The sequence below is a fragment of the Lissotriton vulgaris genome, chromosome 9 (genome assembly GCF_964263255.1).
Source record: "Lissotriton vulgaris chromosome 9, aLisVul1.2, whole genome shotgun sequence".
Classification (NCBI taxonomy): domain Eukaryota; kingdom Metazoa; phylum Chordata; class Amphibia; order Caudata; family Salamandridae; genus Lissotriton; species Lissotriton vulgaris.
Window position 1 is genome coordinate 1126747102 of NC_141697.1, and position 18316 is coordinate 1126765417.

The window sequence follows — 18316 nt, forward strand, 5'->3', positions numbered from 1 at the left end:
AATCCATTGGCAATTTTTATTTAAAACTTTGTTATCCTTTAATTTTGGGCCTTCCTTTATTCGTATGATTTCTGCTTTATACTATGCTCCCACAGCTCGACTATTTATTAATGGTCAGATTTCTAACCAATTTTCTCTTTTCAGAGGAACTCGACAGGGTTGTCCCCTCTCCCCTCTTTTGTTTTTACTTGGTATAGAACCATTTCTTAATTACATTCGAAAATGCGAAAACATTCAAGGGATTACTGTCTGTGATATTACTGTTAAAACTCTAGCATATGCTGATGATGTGTTATTATTTATTAGTAATCCTGATTCCTCTGTTCCTTTTCTGCTTGATATTATTTCTAAATACTCTATTGTGTCAGGTTATAAGTTAAATGTTACTAAAACTGATTTTTTTCCACTCAATATGTTGTGTACTCCTGATATGCTACCCTCACCAGATATAGTTTGGCAAAAGAGCAAATTGAAATATCTTGGTATTTTATTTTCATTATCCCTTCATGCTACCCTAAAATTAAATTCTGATTTCATTCTAGAACATATCAAACAAAAACCTTCCAAATGGTCCTCCCTTCATCTTTCCTGGTGGGGAAGAATGGAATCTATTAAAATGACTATTGCACCTAAAATATTTTATTCTCTTGCAATGATCCCAACTCAATTTCCACTCAAATTTTATAAAGATGTTGACAAACTTTTATCTAAATTTTTATGGAATAACAAACCTCCCCGTATTGCTTATAAAAAATTAAAAATTCCCAAATGTAATATTGGTTTTGCCCTACCTGATTTTCTTCTATATCATAAGGCATTTATCCTTAAACAGAGTTCGTTATGGTTTAATATATCTCCTATGCTTAATCCCCCTATTTGGTATCATATTGAGACTTCCCTTGTTAAACCTTTTCCTTTATTATCCCTATTAACCATGTCTCCCGTATCTAAAATTGTACACTCTTCTTCCATAATTAAGTCATCAAGATTAATTTTTAACGATTTGGACTCCAATTTTGAATCCCCTCTACTTTCAACGGTACATTTGTCCATATGGCATAGTGCCTTGTTAAAATTAAATAGGAATATTTCGTTTTGGTCTTCATGGATTGCTAAAGGTATTTTTTATCTTGGAGATGTTTTCATGGATGATGCGTTTATTCCATTTATTCAACTCCAATCAAAATTGAATCTGCCTTTAACTGATCTGTCTAAATATCAATTTCTTTGTAATTCTATTTTAGATTCTTTCCCACATGGCATCCCTTCTAAATTGACAGCTGATTTTCTGTTATATGTTAATACTGTGTCTTTATCCCCTAAAGCGGTGTCTGTATTTTATAAAAAAGCTCACTGTATCCTTAGGTTTCAATATTGATACAATTTCTACCTTTTGGAAGAATGAGTTATCTTTATCTCTGCCAAGTGATTCCTGGTCATTAATATGGACTCTTTCTATTTCTGGTTGTTTACCAGTGTCAATTTATCAAACTAATGCTTATATTTTATTTAATTCCTTATGGACACCACTGCGTTTATTTAAAGCTCATTTATTACCATCTAATGTATGCTGGCATTGCAATTTGCATCCTGGTTCCTTACGTCATATGTTATTTGAATGTCCGCTTATTTTAAAATTTTGGTCGGAAGTATGGACTGTAATACAGAAAATTCTACCTATTTCTGATTTACCCTCTTATACTTTAATCATATGCAAATCTGTTGTGTTGAGTGTACCCCTTGATGATAATGAAGCTAAACTATTTAACTTTTTGGTATCGGCTGCATTGAAATCCATCACTTTTTGTTGGAAGGATGTTACTTCCCTTTCAGTCCATGCTTGGTGGTCTTGGATTATCTTTACAAGAAGAGGTGCTCAATTGTCACTACAAGGTGTTCATCATAATTCTTCTACTTTTCAATCTTTCTGGTCTCCTATAGATTCATATGTACAGTTATAACTATTGTTGTTCTTTCCTTAATACTGTATCGTATTGGTAACTCTACTTGTATAAGTATTTATGCTATGAAATGTATATTTCCCTTTCCCCGCTCCCTTCCCCTCCTTTTTTCTCCTTAGAATGTCAAATTTTTTCTTGCGATGTATTTTATTAAGGACTGTATTTCTTATGAATAGTCTTTTTCGCTTCTTTGTATTTTAATGAAATCCTTCTTCACTTTTTTGTATGTATTTATGTGCTTCATCATTCTTAAAATTTCAATAAAGTTTTACTGAACTAAAAAAGAAACTCAAAAAACTCTCGCTTTTCCCAGTTAAGCCAGAATTCGAAATATTCAGGCTTTAGTTCTCAGCTTTCAACCCAACAATTGGATTCCAGCTCTAACTTAATGCAGCTACTAGGAATTATGTCATCCTGCATCATAATCGTTCCCCATGCCAGACTGCACATGCTTCCACTTTAAGAATGCTGTGCCGATCAGTGGAACCAGTCACTAGGTCTATTAACCGATCTAGTGTTGGTAACCGGCCGTAATCATCACTCTCTGCAGTGGTGAAACACAAAAAATCTGTCAAAAGGATATCCGTTCATAGACCTGGTTCCACAGTTAGATCTGACAGCGGACACTTTTCACTTTGAAAAAGCGACACTTAAAAACTTTCAATACAGTCCAATGTTATCCCATGGGGAAAACAATATTGTGATCAAACAGATAGGTATTGCACTTACAATCTAATCTTTGGAGCCACAATTCGGGAAGGGCCAGGGGTCAGGTGAGTACTTAAACTGCACCACCAGTGGCACAGGGGCGGCCAGGTGCAGAGGTCAAAATCGGAGTACGGCCCAATGCTTTCCAATGGAGACAGGGGGCGCCTGGAGCCACACTGCTTGCAGGTAAGTAGAGCAGTTGCAGGGGCCAGGCTTTAGGGGTTAGGCTCAGCACAGGGAGGGCCAAAAAGTAGCATTAAACAAACACCAACAGCGACACAGGGGCGGCCAGGTGCAGAGTGCAATTTCGACCTCGGTCACCCCATGCTTTCCAATAGAGATTCTTTTGGTATAAATCTGCAGGCGAGGCCCTGAAGGTTGCAGGCCGAAGACCAACGGTAGCAGAGCTAGTTGGAGATGTAGGGGGTTGTAGGGGATCCATTGGTTCAGCTCACCAAAGATGAGGGGCTTCAGGTGAAGGGGTGCCGTTCGATGTTTTCTTACCAGAGCCGGTCGCGGTCAGGGGGAGGCTCTGGATTCACACTGCAGGCGCCTTCGTGAGGGTCAGGAGCAGTCATCCAATGCAGGACATGAGCTCAGGATCGCTGGGGAGACTTCACTGCACAGGTGAGCCACTCAGACTCTGGCCATGGGCGTCGGGTGCAGAGTGGGCAGGCGACGCGGATCCGCCGGGATCCGGAGTCCGTGGAGTAGGTTTCTTCTAAACATGTCTGCTGCCCACGGGAGATTGGAGTACTTTTGAAGGTAGCAGCCCTTGCAGGGTTTGAGAGGTCGCTGGCTGCAAGACAAGTCGCAGTTTGGCAGAAACTGGAGACAGGCTGGCAGGGATGGGGCCAAGGTAGTCGTAGTCTTCAGTCTTCTATGCAGGGTCATCTTCTTTCTTCTTAGGTCATCACAGATGTAGTTGATAGGTCTGGGGGAGCCAATAAAATACTACATTTAGGAGGCATTTTGTGGGAGTAGAAGGTAGGGCCCATGGACACCTTACCTGGGGTGACTACACCCTCTATTATGCCATCCTCCTGTGGGAGGGAGGCCTAGACCTAGCCCTGATTGGAGGAGTCTCCCCATCTTCAAAATGGTGGGGACTGAAAGTTGTGCTTCACTTCGCCTCCCCCACCTTAAGGGTGGGGTTGGTAAAGGTGGGCAGACCTCCTATTCTTTTGAATTTTTCCTGACGGGTTTCCCGTCCAAAGTGTGGGTGTGAACCAGGGCCTGCCATCTGCTGCTAGCAGCAGAGGCTGGAGGTCACATTTCAAAGGCGGGAGACCTTGAAACTCCACTCTTCGAGCACTGGCCAAACCTGGGGGGAGGAGGCATGGCACCTCTGCCCAGGATGTGCATTGTTTCTGGTCCCAGAGAGCAGGGGCTCTCTACCCATGAGTCCAGAAACCTGTCTGGTGGTTGCTGGCTGCCTACAGCCGGTCAGAAACCACACCAGGATTGGTAGGTTTTCAGGGGGTACATGGTACAATAAATCACACACTGGCATTAGTGTTGATTTATTGTAAGAAGTAGGTACCAAGCACTCCTATGTTCAGTGAAGCCATCATGGTGCTGTGGAAATAGAGTTGTCTAGTTCACATCCCATGCATTCTCTAGGGCTTCCCTGGTACTTACACTATTAGGAAATGTAACCCAATATTGTAGGTGCATATCTGCTAGTGCAGGTATGCCCTCGCCTGTGGTATAGTACACCCTGCCTTAGTGCTGTGAGGCCTGCTAGAGGGGTGACTTACCTATTCCTCCAGGCAGTGTTGGCTAACATGGCACCCAGGCAGGGTGCCATGTCAACCTTGTCTTTTTCTTCATCACAGGGGCATTCAAGGGCAGTGGCATGGTCCCAGTGAGGGGTTCCCAAGGGACTCTCTTCAGCTCCCAGGCCCTAGGTACCCAGGGTGGCTTACTGCAGCACCACCCATCTGACCGCTGCAAGCCAAACTACCAGATGGCTTGTTTGTTTTGTCTTTGTCGCAGAAAGGACTTGCAGTTGATTACGGGTGACTTGTCAGACCTCTCGGCCTTTTTATCTTTGCTGAACCAGCCGTCCTTGTTGTTATGTTTTCTTTAAGGTTTGCAACATATGTTTCTGTCAAAACTCTTTATGATGCCACAGTGGGGACTTAAATTTGGTTCTAACTTTCCCAATGTGTACCCCTTTTGAACCAGTGTACATTTGTCCATTACACCCCCTGACTAGCCCTGGGCATAGTTTGCGTAGTAGCGCTATGCGAAGTGCACTTCGCACTACACGCACTGTGCGGTCTGCGTAGTGCGGTAGGGAAATGCTTTTTGCACTGATTGCACAGTGCCGGATGCTTGTGTGCACTGTACAATCATTGCAAACGGCATCTTGCACAGTGCAAGCGGTCGTTTTCTGCCGCTCACGTAGATTTGTACTCGAGCGGCAGCTTTCTCAACGTGAACTGGTAGTTTCTTGTCGCGAGCATACGCGACCACTCGCAATGAGAAACCTGTCCTCTCCGCGTTGAGAATCTCGCCGGAAGGTTAATTTTCCACACTCGCGATCGGCAACTTGATGTTGCTGATCACGAACGAGGAAAAAGTCTCGCCGGGATGTTGATTTTGCTCGCCAGCTTGACGTTGAGGACCACGAGCAAACAAAAAATGCCCACTACGCTACGCGTTTTTGCACTGTGCTACTTGCAATTCGTGTAGTAGCACAAACTACGCATGCTCTGCAAGTGTAGCATAGTACTAAGCCCAGGGTTACCCCTGACCTTAAAAACAGTCTTTCAGGTTGCAGTAAAATTAGCACGTTTTGTGAGTGACCTTCAGGCCGTCTTAGTCCAGCTACCTTACACCACCTTTTTTGCAGACAAACTGGTGTTAGGAACTTAAGCTGCATTCCTGCTAAAGTTGGCACTGCCTTTTGATGTCGGACATGTCATCACTCCTTTTCTCTCTCTCATCCCTCAAAAGAGGAGAGACTCCATTTCCCTCAAAAGAGGAGAGACTCCATTGCTTGGGGTTCTCTGGAGCTAAAAGGGCAATGTGGTGCAGAAGCGGATGATCTCACTGATTAGTCCTATATATTAGGACCTGCTGCACATTGGATAGAAGCAAACTCCAGAAGGTTTAAGGGCTCATTCCTCAAAACCTAAGGCTGCTACCACTGTATTGGTAATCGACGTCAAGACCATCAGAATAAACCTTTTTCCTATTTGGTTCTGCAGGACGTTCTACTCTGAGCCATTCCATAGACCCAACAGATTGGTTATCTTTTCACAAGACTAGGAATCTGTGGTTAGAAATATCGATCAGAAGAACAAGTTACTTATCTTTAGTAGTGTTCTTTCTGTTGGGTACTTTATCTTACTGCAGATTTCCATATAAAATGATCCCAATTTAAAAATCTGAACACAGGTCCATATAATCTGCAGAACGGGCTTCTGAGTGCGTGAACAGCATTTATCCGTGGCGCTTATATGTGGCACCGCTTGTCACTTAGGAATTGGATGAAGTCGGCGCTGGGTCGCACAGCACCACAACAATGCACAGAAACCCTGCTTTTTGAGTTTCCCGATCTAGTCTGGTGCTTGCAATTATTGACAAGATGAGGACTCTGCGTTTAGATAGAGTATCAAGCCGAAAGAGGGTTACCGTGGATAAGGGACTGACTTGTTCTTCAGTGGCATGGAATAGGTGCCACAGGCTCTTGCGTAGCCAAGGAAAATGGGGAACCCACCTTAGATGGTAATTTGCAGATGTAATTGGGATGCAGTGATCTCCTGACCCTCCTGTGCTCCGTGGCACTATACCTTCCGCAAAAATGATGGCTGCGCCTCCGCATACACTGTTGTTTACCCGTATCTTTTTGTTTCCTGGTGAGACTATTTAAAAGGCTACCAATTGGAATTTTGAGTCTGCTTTAATACAATTTTTCAATTTACTTAACTGTGATATGGAATCTGCCCCCTACTTTTGTTCAATGCATAGATCGGAGTCATGAGTTAATCTGGTTTCTTGTTGGGTACATTAAGAAAAATCTTTTATTTAGTGGTAATGAATCCTTCATTGCATGCATCCTAAATTACTGCTAATATTTGTTCTCTTTTTGACCAGGCTCCAATGGCATTATTTTACCCAGCAACCTTTGGCATTGTTGGACAAAAAATGGCCACTTTGCAGTACAGGTCACAAGGAGACCCGGAAGACCCTCATGATGAACATTATCTCCTAGCCACACAGAGTAAACAAGACCAGGTTGGCAACATCCTTTGGCCGTTTTGCATGCAATGTATACATCAAATTTAGGTTGAAATCAAAACAGTATTGTATGCCCATCTGTCAAATAATAAAGTTGAAATCAATATATTATTTGTTAAACGTAAGGTTTCCACCCTGATTATCTGTTCTCCTCTGAGAGGCACCCCATGAATTTATGAATTTACCTTCATATACTGTGTTTTTTAATTTCTGTTTTAAAATTAAGCTATATATGGGGAAATGTACACCCAACTGTACGTTTAAAGGATTTTACGAATAACTGAGCAGTTCATCACTATATGGAGGAACCAGGCTCTTCTTTGGGAATGTGGTATACAATATCCACAGCAAAAGCAAACATGTATTACATTAAACCAATGTTATAAAATGTATAGTTTAATTTAATAAAAGTTTATGGCTATGCCCACCTTCAGGCCAAAAATGTAACCGTGTCTGCCAGAACGTCGTCATTAGCTTGTAATTAGTTGTTTCTTATTGCTGATGCTTTCACATGATGGACCATGCCTGTAATAACAAAATAATATAAGCCACATTATCTGCCTATATCACTTTTCCATTGAATATACCTATTCGTATGTGGTATCCCTGTCCTCAATAAACCTTGGGGATTTTTGTCTGAGTTTATCATCCCTTTTGTGTTCTACTTGAACGTTGAGAAATGTTTAGTAGAATTTTTGATAAGCTGGTATTTTGGGGGAAAATAATAAAAGCCCTCTAATCACTGAGTCTCCGTATGCAGCTGTGCTAGATTTGACACGTGTTCTACCCACTTGTCAATTTATTTAGTGTGTGTAGAATTCAAACTGGAATTTGGTGGACACATCTACTTATCTAAGGTTTCCTCTTAACACCAAATTAACAAACCGCATGTTATAAGATTAAAACATGTTTGTAAAATAGCATGGTGAGAGCAATCAATCAATGTTTTATAGGTGAGGGTCTCAAGGTGCTGGGTGTGGGCGGTGCTGTGTGCGGGCGGTGCTGGGTCTGTGGTTCAAGTTGAAGAGCCAGGTCTTGAGGTCCTTCCAGGATTGCTGCAGTGATGGTCATTGCCTGAGGTACAGAGGCAGAGTGTTCCATGTCTTCCCATGTCTTCACAGCGAGGTAGGAAAAGGATCTTTCTCCAGCCATGGTCTTGCAGATCTGTGGGATGCTGTCCAGGGCCAGTTGGGTGAAGTGGGGATGTCTGGTGAGGGTGTAGAAGGGGAGGTGGTGGTTGAGGTACGCAGGTCAGGCGTTGTGGAGGGCTTTGTACACGTGTGTGAGAAGCTTGAAGGTAATTTTCTTACTGATTGATAACCAGTGATGGTCTCCCAGGTGGCTGGTGATGTGGTTGTGTTGTGGGATGTTCAGAAGGAGTATGGCAGCTGCGTTCTAGATGTTGTGCAGGTTTATTTTTTTTGTTTCAGGGTGGTACCAGCATAGAGTGTGTTGCCGTAGTCGAGTCTGCTACGGACGAGTGCATCGGTGACCGCTTTCCTGGACTCTGTAGGAATCCACTTGAAGACGAGATGGTGTTGATTTGGCAGTTCATTGAGAGCAAGGAATTCAGGATGATTACATGTTAAGTTACATGTGATCCTACTTTTAAGATCACGGATCTGTCAGTGCAACACAGATATTGGATGGTCCATTTTTAAAACAAATTATTTTATTATGTAGATAAATTATATGCCATAAGGACTTAAAGGAGAAACATAGGGGGGACATACGAGTTTAATATTGCCTCCTATTGTCTTTTTGTCCACAGTAAATGATGACCTCTATGTAATACGTAGAAGGTGAATTTAGGACCGCAGTGAGGGGTGAAACTATAGTAATTGAAGGGATCCATACCCTGATGAAGGCCGCTGTGACCTTTGGAGGCATTGTCTAGGCCGAAACATGTTGGTTATTGCAGTTGGGGTATGGGGCCATTGATCTCCCCTATATATCCCCAATTTTTCATGGTATTTTAAACCTATCCAGGGGAACAGAGAATAAAGGTAACTTTTGGTATCCTCTGAGATAGTTTTACTTGCACCTGTCTGCACTTGATGATCCCTTCTTCATGGATCTCTTTTCCCTTTGTCTATTTTCTTATTTTCATACACTTTTTGTTTCCCTTATCACACTATATATTCTGAAGAAATCTTTTGCGCTGCGTCGAGTGTTGGCCTGCGCCTGTACGTCTGTTGCAGCCCTATGATGAAGTATGACACTGCAAAGTGTGTGAGGACAGTATTAAGAAAATAAATATTTTTCCTTCTTTATGTTGTCCCCTTTCCTTGTTAAGCCGTATCAGTATATAGTGAGAAGTGGGAGCTGGAATAGAACTCTTGGTCTTGCTATTTAGTTTCTCGGTGTTTTGCCTATTTCCGCTTTGGGTGTGGTGCGGTATGCCCACAACATGTATTTAATTGCATTCTGCACATTTTGCCCTGCTTTTCTAGCTAATTTCATGGTACCCTTAACTAATTTATTGATTCTTTCAACTTGACCATTGCTCTGAGCGTTATATAGAGAGGTACACATTTGTTTTACCCCCACATGAGCCAAAAAGTTTTCCATTTCACAGGAAGTGAGCTGTGTAACATTATCAGTGAGAAGTTTAATAGGCACCCCTTCCCTCCTAAAGATGTCCTTCAATAAGGCAATGGTGGTTTTGGTACTGATGTTCCTCAAAAATATTACTTCAAACCGCCATGATTTGGCATCTACCAAGACGGCGGCAAAACGTTCTTGTTCTGGCAAAAATGTGAAAGGAGGAATAAAGTCCAAACTGACCTCCTCCCACACATAGTCTGCCGCAGACACATGTAGCTGAGTGTCCTTGGCACACCCACCCATTTTCACCCTCTTCTCAGACTTTTTTGCATTCTGCACAGCTCTCGGCCCAACATTTAACTTCCTTATCCATTTTGGGTCAAAATTATCTTTCACCGTTTAAGAGTGACTGTATGTCCTATTTGGCCTTCGTGTGCCAAGGCGATTAGTTTGGATCTCCGTGTTACAAGAGGGACAAATCTTTCATCCTTGACAATGATATGATCTGAATTTACAGATAATTATTTCACTACTTTGGAATATGATCTAACCGCATCAGAATATGTACTCTCTCTTTTGATTCCTTCTTTATTCATCCTGGTCAGAGCGTTATGTTCTTGATCCTTGTCTAAGGATTCCATCCACTCCTGTTTAGAAACTGCACTGTGCACATCTTTAAAGACCTCATCCACGCTCGCCACAACGTCCTCAGTAGCTACTTCGCCTCCTTCACACATTTTGTCAGGCAACCTGGATAAACAATCGGCCAGCCAGGCAAATATTCCACTGTGAAATCACATTCTTGTAATTTGACAGCTAATCTGGCCAGACGAGCTGAACAATTCTTTAATCCATTAGGTGCATGCACCATTAGCAAAGGCTTGTGATCAGTCCTGAGAACCACCATAGTACCCAGTGCCATCATTCAACTCTGAAGAAATTAGTCTGGAAGTCGCTGAAGAAACAGTCACTGGTGAAGGACAATGCGGCTTTCTCAGCCAGAGGGCATGCCTGGATGGCGTTGAACTCTTACAAGACTCTAGCCCCACAACAATACTTTAACCTGGGCTATCCAAAAGCACAGAAACTAAAAATTCTTAAAACTACGACTTGGAGTGATACCATACAAGCAGCATCTTCCACCATGGAAAAGGGTGCAGACTTTCACTGTATGCAGTTTGTGCAAAAACGGCCAGGGTGACATCATCCATACCATCTGTTCGTGCATAGAGATGCTTCAAGAAAGGAGGCAACTGCTAAAAATCCCCTTCAATCAAAGGGGAATTCTGACAAGGAGGCAAGCAGTTTTGGCTTGCTTTGACCCAGCTTCACCACAATTGAACTCCAGACTAGTCAGATTTCTTGACGCGGCCAGGGCAAAAATGCCAGACTGCCACTAAAGCGTATTGAGGCAATGGAGACTTTGGACTATTTAAAAAAAAAATTAAAAAAAATTCAAGGGGGGGGGGGTAACAATCACAGCACTTGACAACAGATATGGTTGTTCTCACATGTTCAAATTTTGAATCTTTCTAAACTTGTAAACAGAACTGTTTATATTTTAATTATGATGAGATTTTATTATTGCGAATTAATATTTTACAAATGCTTTTATCTTCTGCGCGCTTTGCAATGGTTTAAAGTAACTCTGCAAATAAACTATTTGATTTGATTCACTCTAGAACCCCATATGAAAGTGCGGAAATGAAACATCGCCCACGCAGCCGCCAATGCCTCCCGCTCAGTGACTGAATAATTCCTTTCAGTGTTCGTCAGAGAGCGGAACGCAAAAGCTACTGTTCTCTCAATTCCACCATGTAGCTGCGAAAGAACGGCACCCAATCGGACTGCACTTGCTTCTACAGTTTGCACCGCCTTCAAGTGGCACTGAAATGGGGCTAAAATCTTGGCATTGGAGAACACTTCCTTAATGCTAGAGTAAGCTTACTCTTGAGCGGTTCCCCACTCCAACTTCCTTCCTTTCCTGAGTAACACCCTCAACGGTCAATTTTTGTGGCAAAGTCCCTCACAAATTTGGCATAATATTCTGCCATTCCCATAAATGAGCACAGCATGTCTTTATCATTGGGTGTTTGTGGATTGACAAGGGCTCTCACAAGATTCGGCTTTGGTCTCACTCCTTCACTGGAAATGCGGTACCCAAGGTACTCGACCTCACTCACCAGAAACTTGCACTTCTCTTTCCTCAACGTGAGACCAGCTTCTAACAGTTTACTGAGTCTATACGTAATGTGTATTTGTGAGTGTCAATGCTATCTCCAAAAATTAGAATGTCATCCTAAACAAATATGACATTTCTTACACCAGCCAACACTTTTGAAATAAGTATCTGAAACACTCTAGCTGCGGATGACAAACCGAAGGGCAATCTAATAATTGGAAGACACCTTCGCCTGTGACAAACTCAGTTAAATGCTTCGAATCAGGATGTAGCATTACCTGGTGGTAATCACTGTTGAGATCAAGTTTGGAAAAAACCTTTCCCCCAGCCAGTAGAAAGACCAGATCTGTGAGGTTGAGAAGAGGGAAACTGTCCATGACCACATTCTGGTTCAAGCTGCAGAGGTCAACACAAAACCTCAAGGACTCCTCAGCTTTTTTTGTGATAACTACAGGGGATAACCATTAAGTCGCCTCAACAAGTTCATTGACTCCTTCACAAACCATTTGGTCCGTGATCTTTTTGACCTCTTCCCTCATGATGATGGGTATTTTCCTAGAGCTACGTCTCACAGGAAAAGCATCTTTTTTTAAGATTATCTTGTGGGTGTAATCTTTGGCCACCCCTAACTTGTTACTGAACACTGGTGCAAATTGTTCTGGTACCTTGTTCACATCACCGTCATTCACAACCATGACTAGTTCATTTCTATCATGCATTTCTCCGATTCTTCTACAACTTTAGTGATTTTTATGGCTTCCTTTAATGTGGGATCAGCTGCTGCCCACAGACTCTTGCATTTTCTTGTTACTGCATTTTACAATTAATTGGTCTCTTAAGAGTTCCTCTGTCATGGGACCAAGTTTACATTTCATGGCCTATTCTCTTAATCTCGCCACAAACTCATCTCCAGATTCACCTGGCCTCTGCGGTTGAGTATAGAATTTGTGACGTTGCATAGCAATGTTCTAAGTTTTAGCAAAACGTTTGTGAATATGCAATTTGGCCTCCTTATACACATCTTCATCACATCTCCGTTTTCTTCATATACTTGAGGCAAATATTTAAAAATATGTTGTCCTTCTAAGCCAAGACAACCTATTAACAAAGTTTTTTCCTAATCAACGAAAAAGTTGACCCTCCTAGTGCAACAATATAGTTTTCGAATGTCTCTATCCAATCTTCCTATTCAATGGGTGGATCGCCTTGTAACATTAGAAATGATGGGGGAGCCACCACAGCTTGATTGATACTCATCATGAATAGTGTCCCAAGTGTGAGCGCAAAGAGAAGCAGAACACTGAATTCACTGGTTAATAGTAAACTTTACACTTCTCACTCACACTAATCTTTAGTTAAGAATACTTATTCTGTTAAAGAGTAATGTGTAAATACAAGTGGTGGCCACATGATGGCAGTGTTCACAGTAAATTTGTTCCTCACCAGACTCAAACTCGATGGTTTTGTCGAGTGAAACAGAAGAAACTTATGGCAGCAGAGCGAAGGGCTGGTGGGTTGAGGCAAAAGAAGCAGAAGAAACATATGGCAGCAGAGCGAAGGTGAGGTGAGGCAAAATAAGCTTTAATAATAGTAATGATGAGCGCAGAAGGCCCACAATCAGGATTTGTTGTCCGCTTCGTTGTTAGCGGTATATTCTGCAGGAGCCACTCTTGAATGAAGGCAGACAGCATGAGGGTGTGCCGCGTGAGTGAGAGAAGCGCGAGCCCAAAGCATACGCTGACCACAGAATGGAGGGACAAAAGCAGGTAGCGTGAGTGGGATGCACGCGAGTCAGGACGTTTGGTTTGAGTGCTCGCAACCAAAAAGAAAGTTTAATCGGAAAATGAGCAAAGCAGCACATAAAAATAAATTAAGAAGAAGCAAAATATGTGCATACAATCCTACCGCACCAGTGACAGCGGTGAAGGAATCGAAGGCAGGGCACAGGGTTCCTCTCCTAGGGCTCCAGTTTGCAGGAACAGATGACTGGCTCAATGGTATCTGCAATATACCGTCCTGTCGCCAAAATCACACACTATTTTATTTTATTTTCCTGCACTGCACATATCAGTCTCCCACTCAAGTCTAACAACGGTAGTGACCTTACCTCGGTCGAGTAATGCATCGCTAATTGACAACTGGGCGATTGCACACTTACCTTGGTATTGGAGTCCTACATGATGAGGCTCCGCCACTGGGTGGGCTGATAGGACTTAATCAGCTACTGTTGATGGTCTTTAGTTAGGTTCACTTCCGTGCAATTATACCAGTGTTGATTATCACTCCTTAGTACCTTTGACTTACAGGCTCTGTTGTTTTTTAGGTAGTCTTACAGGGGGTATTAGCCTGTTTTGTCGGTAAACATTTCCCTCGGACCCTCTCTTACGAGTTGTTTAGATAGCCAAAATGTGGTAGCCAGGTACATTCAAGAACAACGCTGAATCAGGAACTTAGTAGCTTCATCTTTATTGGAGCAAAGGAACCCCGTGCCTGAGGACCCAGACACCAACAGTCTTCACCAACTCCAACTGATGCAGAACCCCTGTATGTCATCAACGCCACATTCCACTACAGACCTGACACAGAAGGAGAAGGGTGAAGAAAGACTAAGACACAATAGAGCAGTTTGTCTGTGAGGGAGACAATCAGCTGTGTATCGTCTGCGTAGGAGACTGTTAAGTCCATAGTTCCCGACGATGGCTGCAAGCGGGGCCATGTAGATGTTGAAGAGGGTGGGGCTTAGGGAGGATCCCTGTGGTACTCGGCAGCTGATCTCTTTGGGCTCTGATTTGAACATTGGAAGTCTGACTCTGAGTTCGGCCGATGAGGAATGAGCAGATCCATTCTAGGGGTTTGTTGCGAATGCCGGAGCCATGGATTCTTGCGCTGAGGGTGTATTGGGAGATGGTGTAGAAAGCGGCCGAACAGTCGAGGAGGATGACCGCTACAGTCTTGACTGGGTTGAGGAGGGTGCGGATGTCATCTGTATTGGTGAGGAGAGCGGTCTAAGTTTTGTGGTTTGCCTCTGAAGCCCAATTGGGAGAGGTACAGGATGTTGTTTGTTTCTATGAACTTGGAGAGTTGGGCGTTGATCGCTTTCTCTATGACTTTGGCTGAGAAGGGGAACAGAGATATGGATCTGTAGTTCTTGAGTTCCGTTGGGTCGGAAGAAGGTTTCTTCAGCAGGGAGTTGATCTCTGCATGCTTCCATTTTTCTGGGCAAATGCCTTAGCAATAGTTAATGCCAGTACAAAACAGTTGCCAATAAGTATAACGGAAAAATAAAAAATACTACTACACAAGTAGTGTTATATGTCATCACATACCAAATTAAACAGACCATCACCAGATAGACGTCACCTTTGAACATCCTGTCTAAAGTAGAATACTGTCTTGCTTGCCAGTTACAGAAACACTGCTCACTCCCTACCCATGCATGTTTTGGGGCTTTTGTGCACTGTACTTAGTGTCTTTCCTTTCGGTGTTATATGGTCTCAATGGTTGCTTTTTGTGCCAGAGTTACCAATGACAATTGGAAGAGGCATGCACAAAAAAGCATGCTGATTGTGAGTACCTCTATGGCCTCTACCCTTGTACGATAACAAATTAGTGACTGTCTTCTAGCAACCTCTTTTTAAATTTACAATCTATCATTCAGTATTTTATAATCCGGGCACATTGAACTATTGAACTATTATGGGTATCTTTGGGCGATTGTGCCAGCTCTTGTTTTTTCTTTGTTTCGTTCTCGTTCACAATGGGCAGTTAATATTTGATGCTCATTTTCTTTGTTAACAATTGTATTTTTATCTAATAGTTCAATTTACATGCATTTATGACATGACTTAAATCATTTAGTTGTTTTCACATATACAGGAAGTAGTTTTGATCACTAATAATTGTTCAGCATGAAATCCTTGATGGCATAACTGTACTATTAAACATTGATTTCATATTCTACATCATAGATTATCTGGAAGTTTTGGTAGTCTTGTTTGAACGGTTTTGCTGTGTGATAGCCCCTATCACTTTTTGGAACTATGAATTATTCGCACTATCACAGGTGCAATTCCATTTGCTAATTACTTTAAGTTTTATCATGTCTCTGATCTTATGTCTGTTTCATGTGCTCTTCTTACCTCAATCAGAATAGTGGCAGATTTTCAAGGATGAGTTGCTAAACCATTTTTTCCTGATGATGACATCATCCATTTACTAACGTAGGTTGAAACGTTAACGAATTATAAGAAACTAAACTGATTCTAAGAGATTCATTTGGATTTTCCTTTACTCAAAATGTATTCCAATCAGTTCAGTGCATGCGTTCACTAAAGTGCCATTTTTTATATGCTATTTAGTGTTTCACCTTCAATCGCTTGTCCGCAGAATCACCTGCATTCCTGTTCATAATTCACCACCATACATAGTATTATTTATGATTTTATGTAGTGGTTTACAAAAACGTTTGTGTTATTGTTGATTACTTTAAGAAAAGGGTTATTACTTGGGGAAGAAAAGACTTCTTCCCAAGTAAAAAGTCTTAACATCCTGTCAGGTGAAACACACTGTTTCTATAAATAAACCTGGACACAATCCCTGGTAGCTGGTAGCTATAGCACAGTGCAGACAGGCTTAACTCATAGTAAAGGTGTGTAAGACCAAAATAATTAAACTCAAAACAATAACTCTCCCTTTACCATTTTCTAAATATTAAGTAAAATGACACAAAACGTATTCAAATCCATTACAAAGGAACCAGAGAGATAGATTTTTACATTGTTTAAGTTATAAAGGGTAAAGAAACAGCATAGTGCTATGGGTGCGGTTGACCGGCACCTAGGCACAAACTGAGGCTGATTACAATGCACCAGAGGCCAGCTAAGTCTAGTGGGTCGACCTAGTGAAAGATTTTATCTTTTGACTTATTCTTTTGTATGAAAGTAGAATCTGCCAGCAAGGTAACATTGAATGCTGTGTCTGATGAAGCCTTCTCGAAGATGTTTAGCCGCTGCAATTGGTTTTGGCAGGAAAATTCTAATTTTGCACCTGTTGAAGTCCTATCTTCTCCCTGATACTTCTTACAATTTCGCTTGATTAGAAGTTCTTAATTGGAACGTAGTCTCTTTTTTGGAGTTCAGAAACCTCCAGCAGGACAAGTCTGGAAGACATAGCTGGGCATGGTGCACTGAAGCCGAACACCATAGACGCAAGAGTCCACAGATGTCTTCTTTTGGGCAGAAAGACACTCTGAGCTGGAGCAGCCTGAATTTCTTGACCACGAAGTCACGCCTTGGGGGTTTAGTATTGGTCCTATGGATGTTTTACATTTACTAAGACCCATCCTTTTCTTCTTTTGGAGCAGTACCTCTTGCTCACTTCTAGGGCTCCCAGGACCTCAGGGACAGAAAGTAGTCAAGAGCCACCCCAGCAGAGGCTACCAGTCCAGTTCCTCTACAATCCACTGGTCAACTTGGCACTTCAAGAAATGCCCCCTTCAGGTTTTGTTGGGCATGCAGTCCCACAGGAGATCAGCCAACTGACACTTGGACTCCACATCTAAGTCCTGGGTACAAGTGTGATCATGTCCTGCCCTTCAGGTCTCCACAGAGGCCACAGCCTGCATTATTCTTCCTCTTCTGTTCTTCCACAGGGCCAGATATGTTCTCTAGAGCAGAGGGTGACGATCTACGTTTGTGTAGCCAGTGGGTAGGCTGACTTCTGAAGACTCTCTGACTCATGGGTAAAACATTCTCATTGGTATACAGACGAGTGAGATTTAAATCGCCCGAGACCTTTAGATTTCTGACCGTGACAAGGAGTTAGTTTGTCACATGGACAACCAGACATGAAATGAGCAGGATCCAAGCTGTACCGCTTTCGGTTTACTCTTGCAGCCAGTCACATTGTATGGAGGTGCTCCTGAGTTTGTAAAATGCTATCTGTGGTAAGCTGCTGCACTTTCAAAGCCATCAATTATTAACTTTCTGGTGTCAAGAATTATTTTGAGCTGCCAGAACACTGCTGATTGAGGCCCATTACACCCCGGATGTATGACGTTAGCACTCATACTATTACCACGCATACCTTTACAACGTGGTATTTACAACGAATACCGTTACAACGCATAGCGCTTTGAGGTGCTGGATAGTGGTAAGTATAATTTTATATTCCAACTCCAGTCCCCGTGGACACTAGGGAAGGTGTTGGATATAAAATTAAACTTATTCCCTATCCTAGAGCGCCCCCCCATGCAATGCGTTGTAATGGTATGCGTGGTAATGCCTGCGTTGTAATGGTAGTGCGTTGTAAAAAATGCGTGCTAAACGTTGTATACCTTACACCCCACCTCTTCACCCCCTCTTCCTGCTAGCACAGGTATTTTAGCTAGAATGCTTAAAGATCAGGCTTCATTCAAGTTTATAGCAAATCAAGTAGCACATGAGATCAAAAGTTTATTTAAATAGAACAATGCAAGATTTTTACCACTCAAACATTTAACAGCTTACGATCTACTACTGCAGGACATCACAGCATCATTCCTCTTACCCAGTTAAAGCATGCTACAAATTCTGTAGTGATATTTTGTGGATTACACTGAAAGAATTGGAGGCAACACTCGAGACTTCAGAACAGAAATCAAGTGGCTTGTTGCCTTTTACGTTCACAC

The 18316-nt window shown here is 42.3% G+C and overlaps 1 protein-coding gene across 1 annotated transcript in view; it reads left to right on the forward strand.

Moving 5' to 3' along the window:
• ACTR8 (actin related protein 8) overlaps positions 1 to 18316 on the forward strand; it is a 115324-nt gene that overhangs the window by 79379 nt on the left and 17629 nt on the right. Inside the window, exon 10 of the mRNA XM_086939139.1 lies at positions 6777 to 6917. Within this exon, the coding sequence (XP_086795265.1) occupies positions 6777 to 6917 (141 nt within the window). The remainder of the gene's footprint in view (positions 1 to 6776; positions 6918 to 18316) is intronic.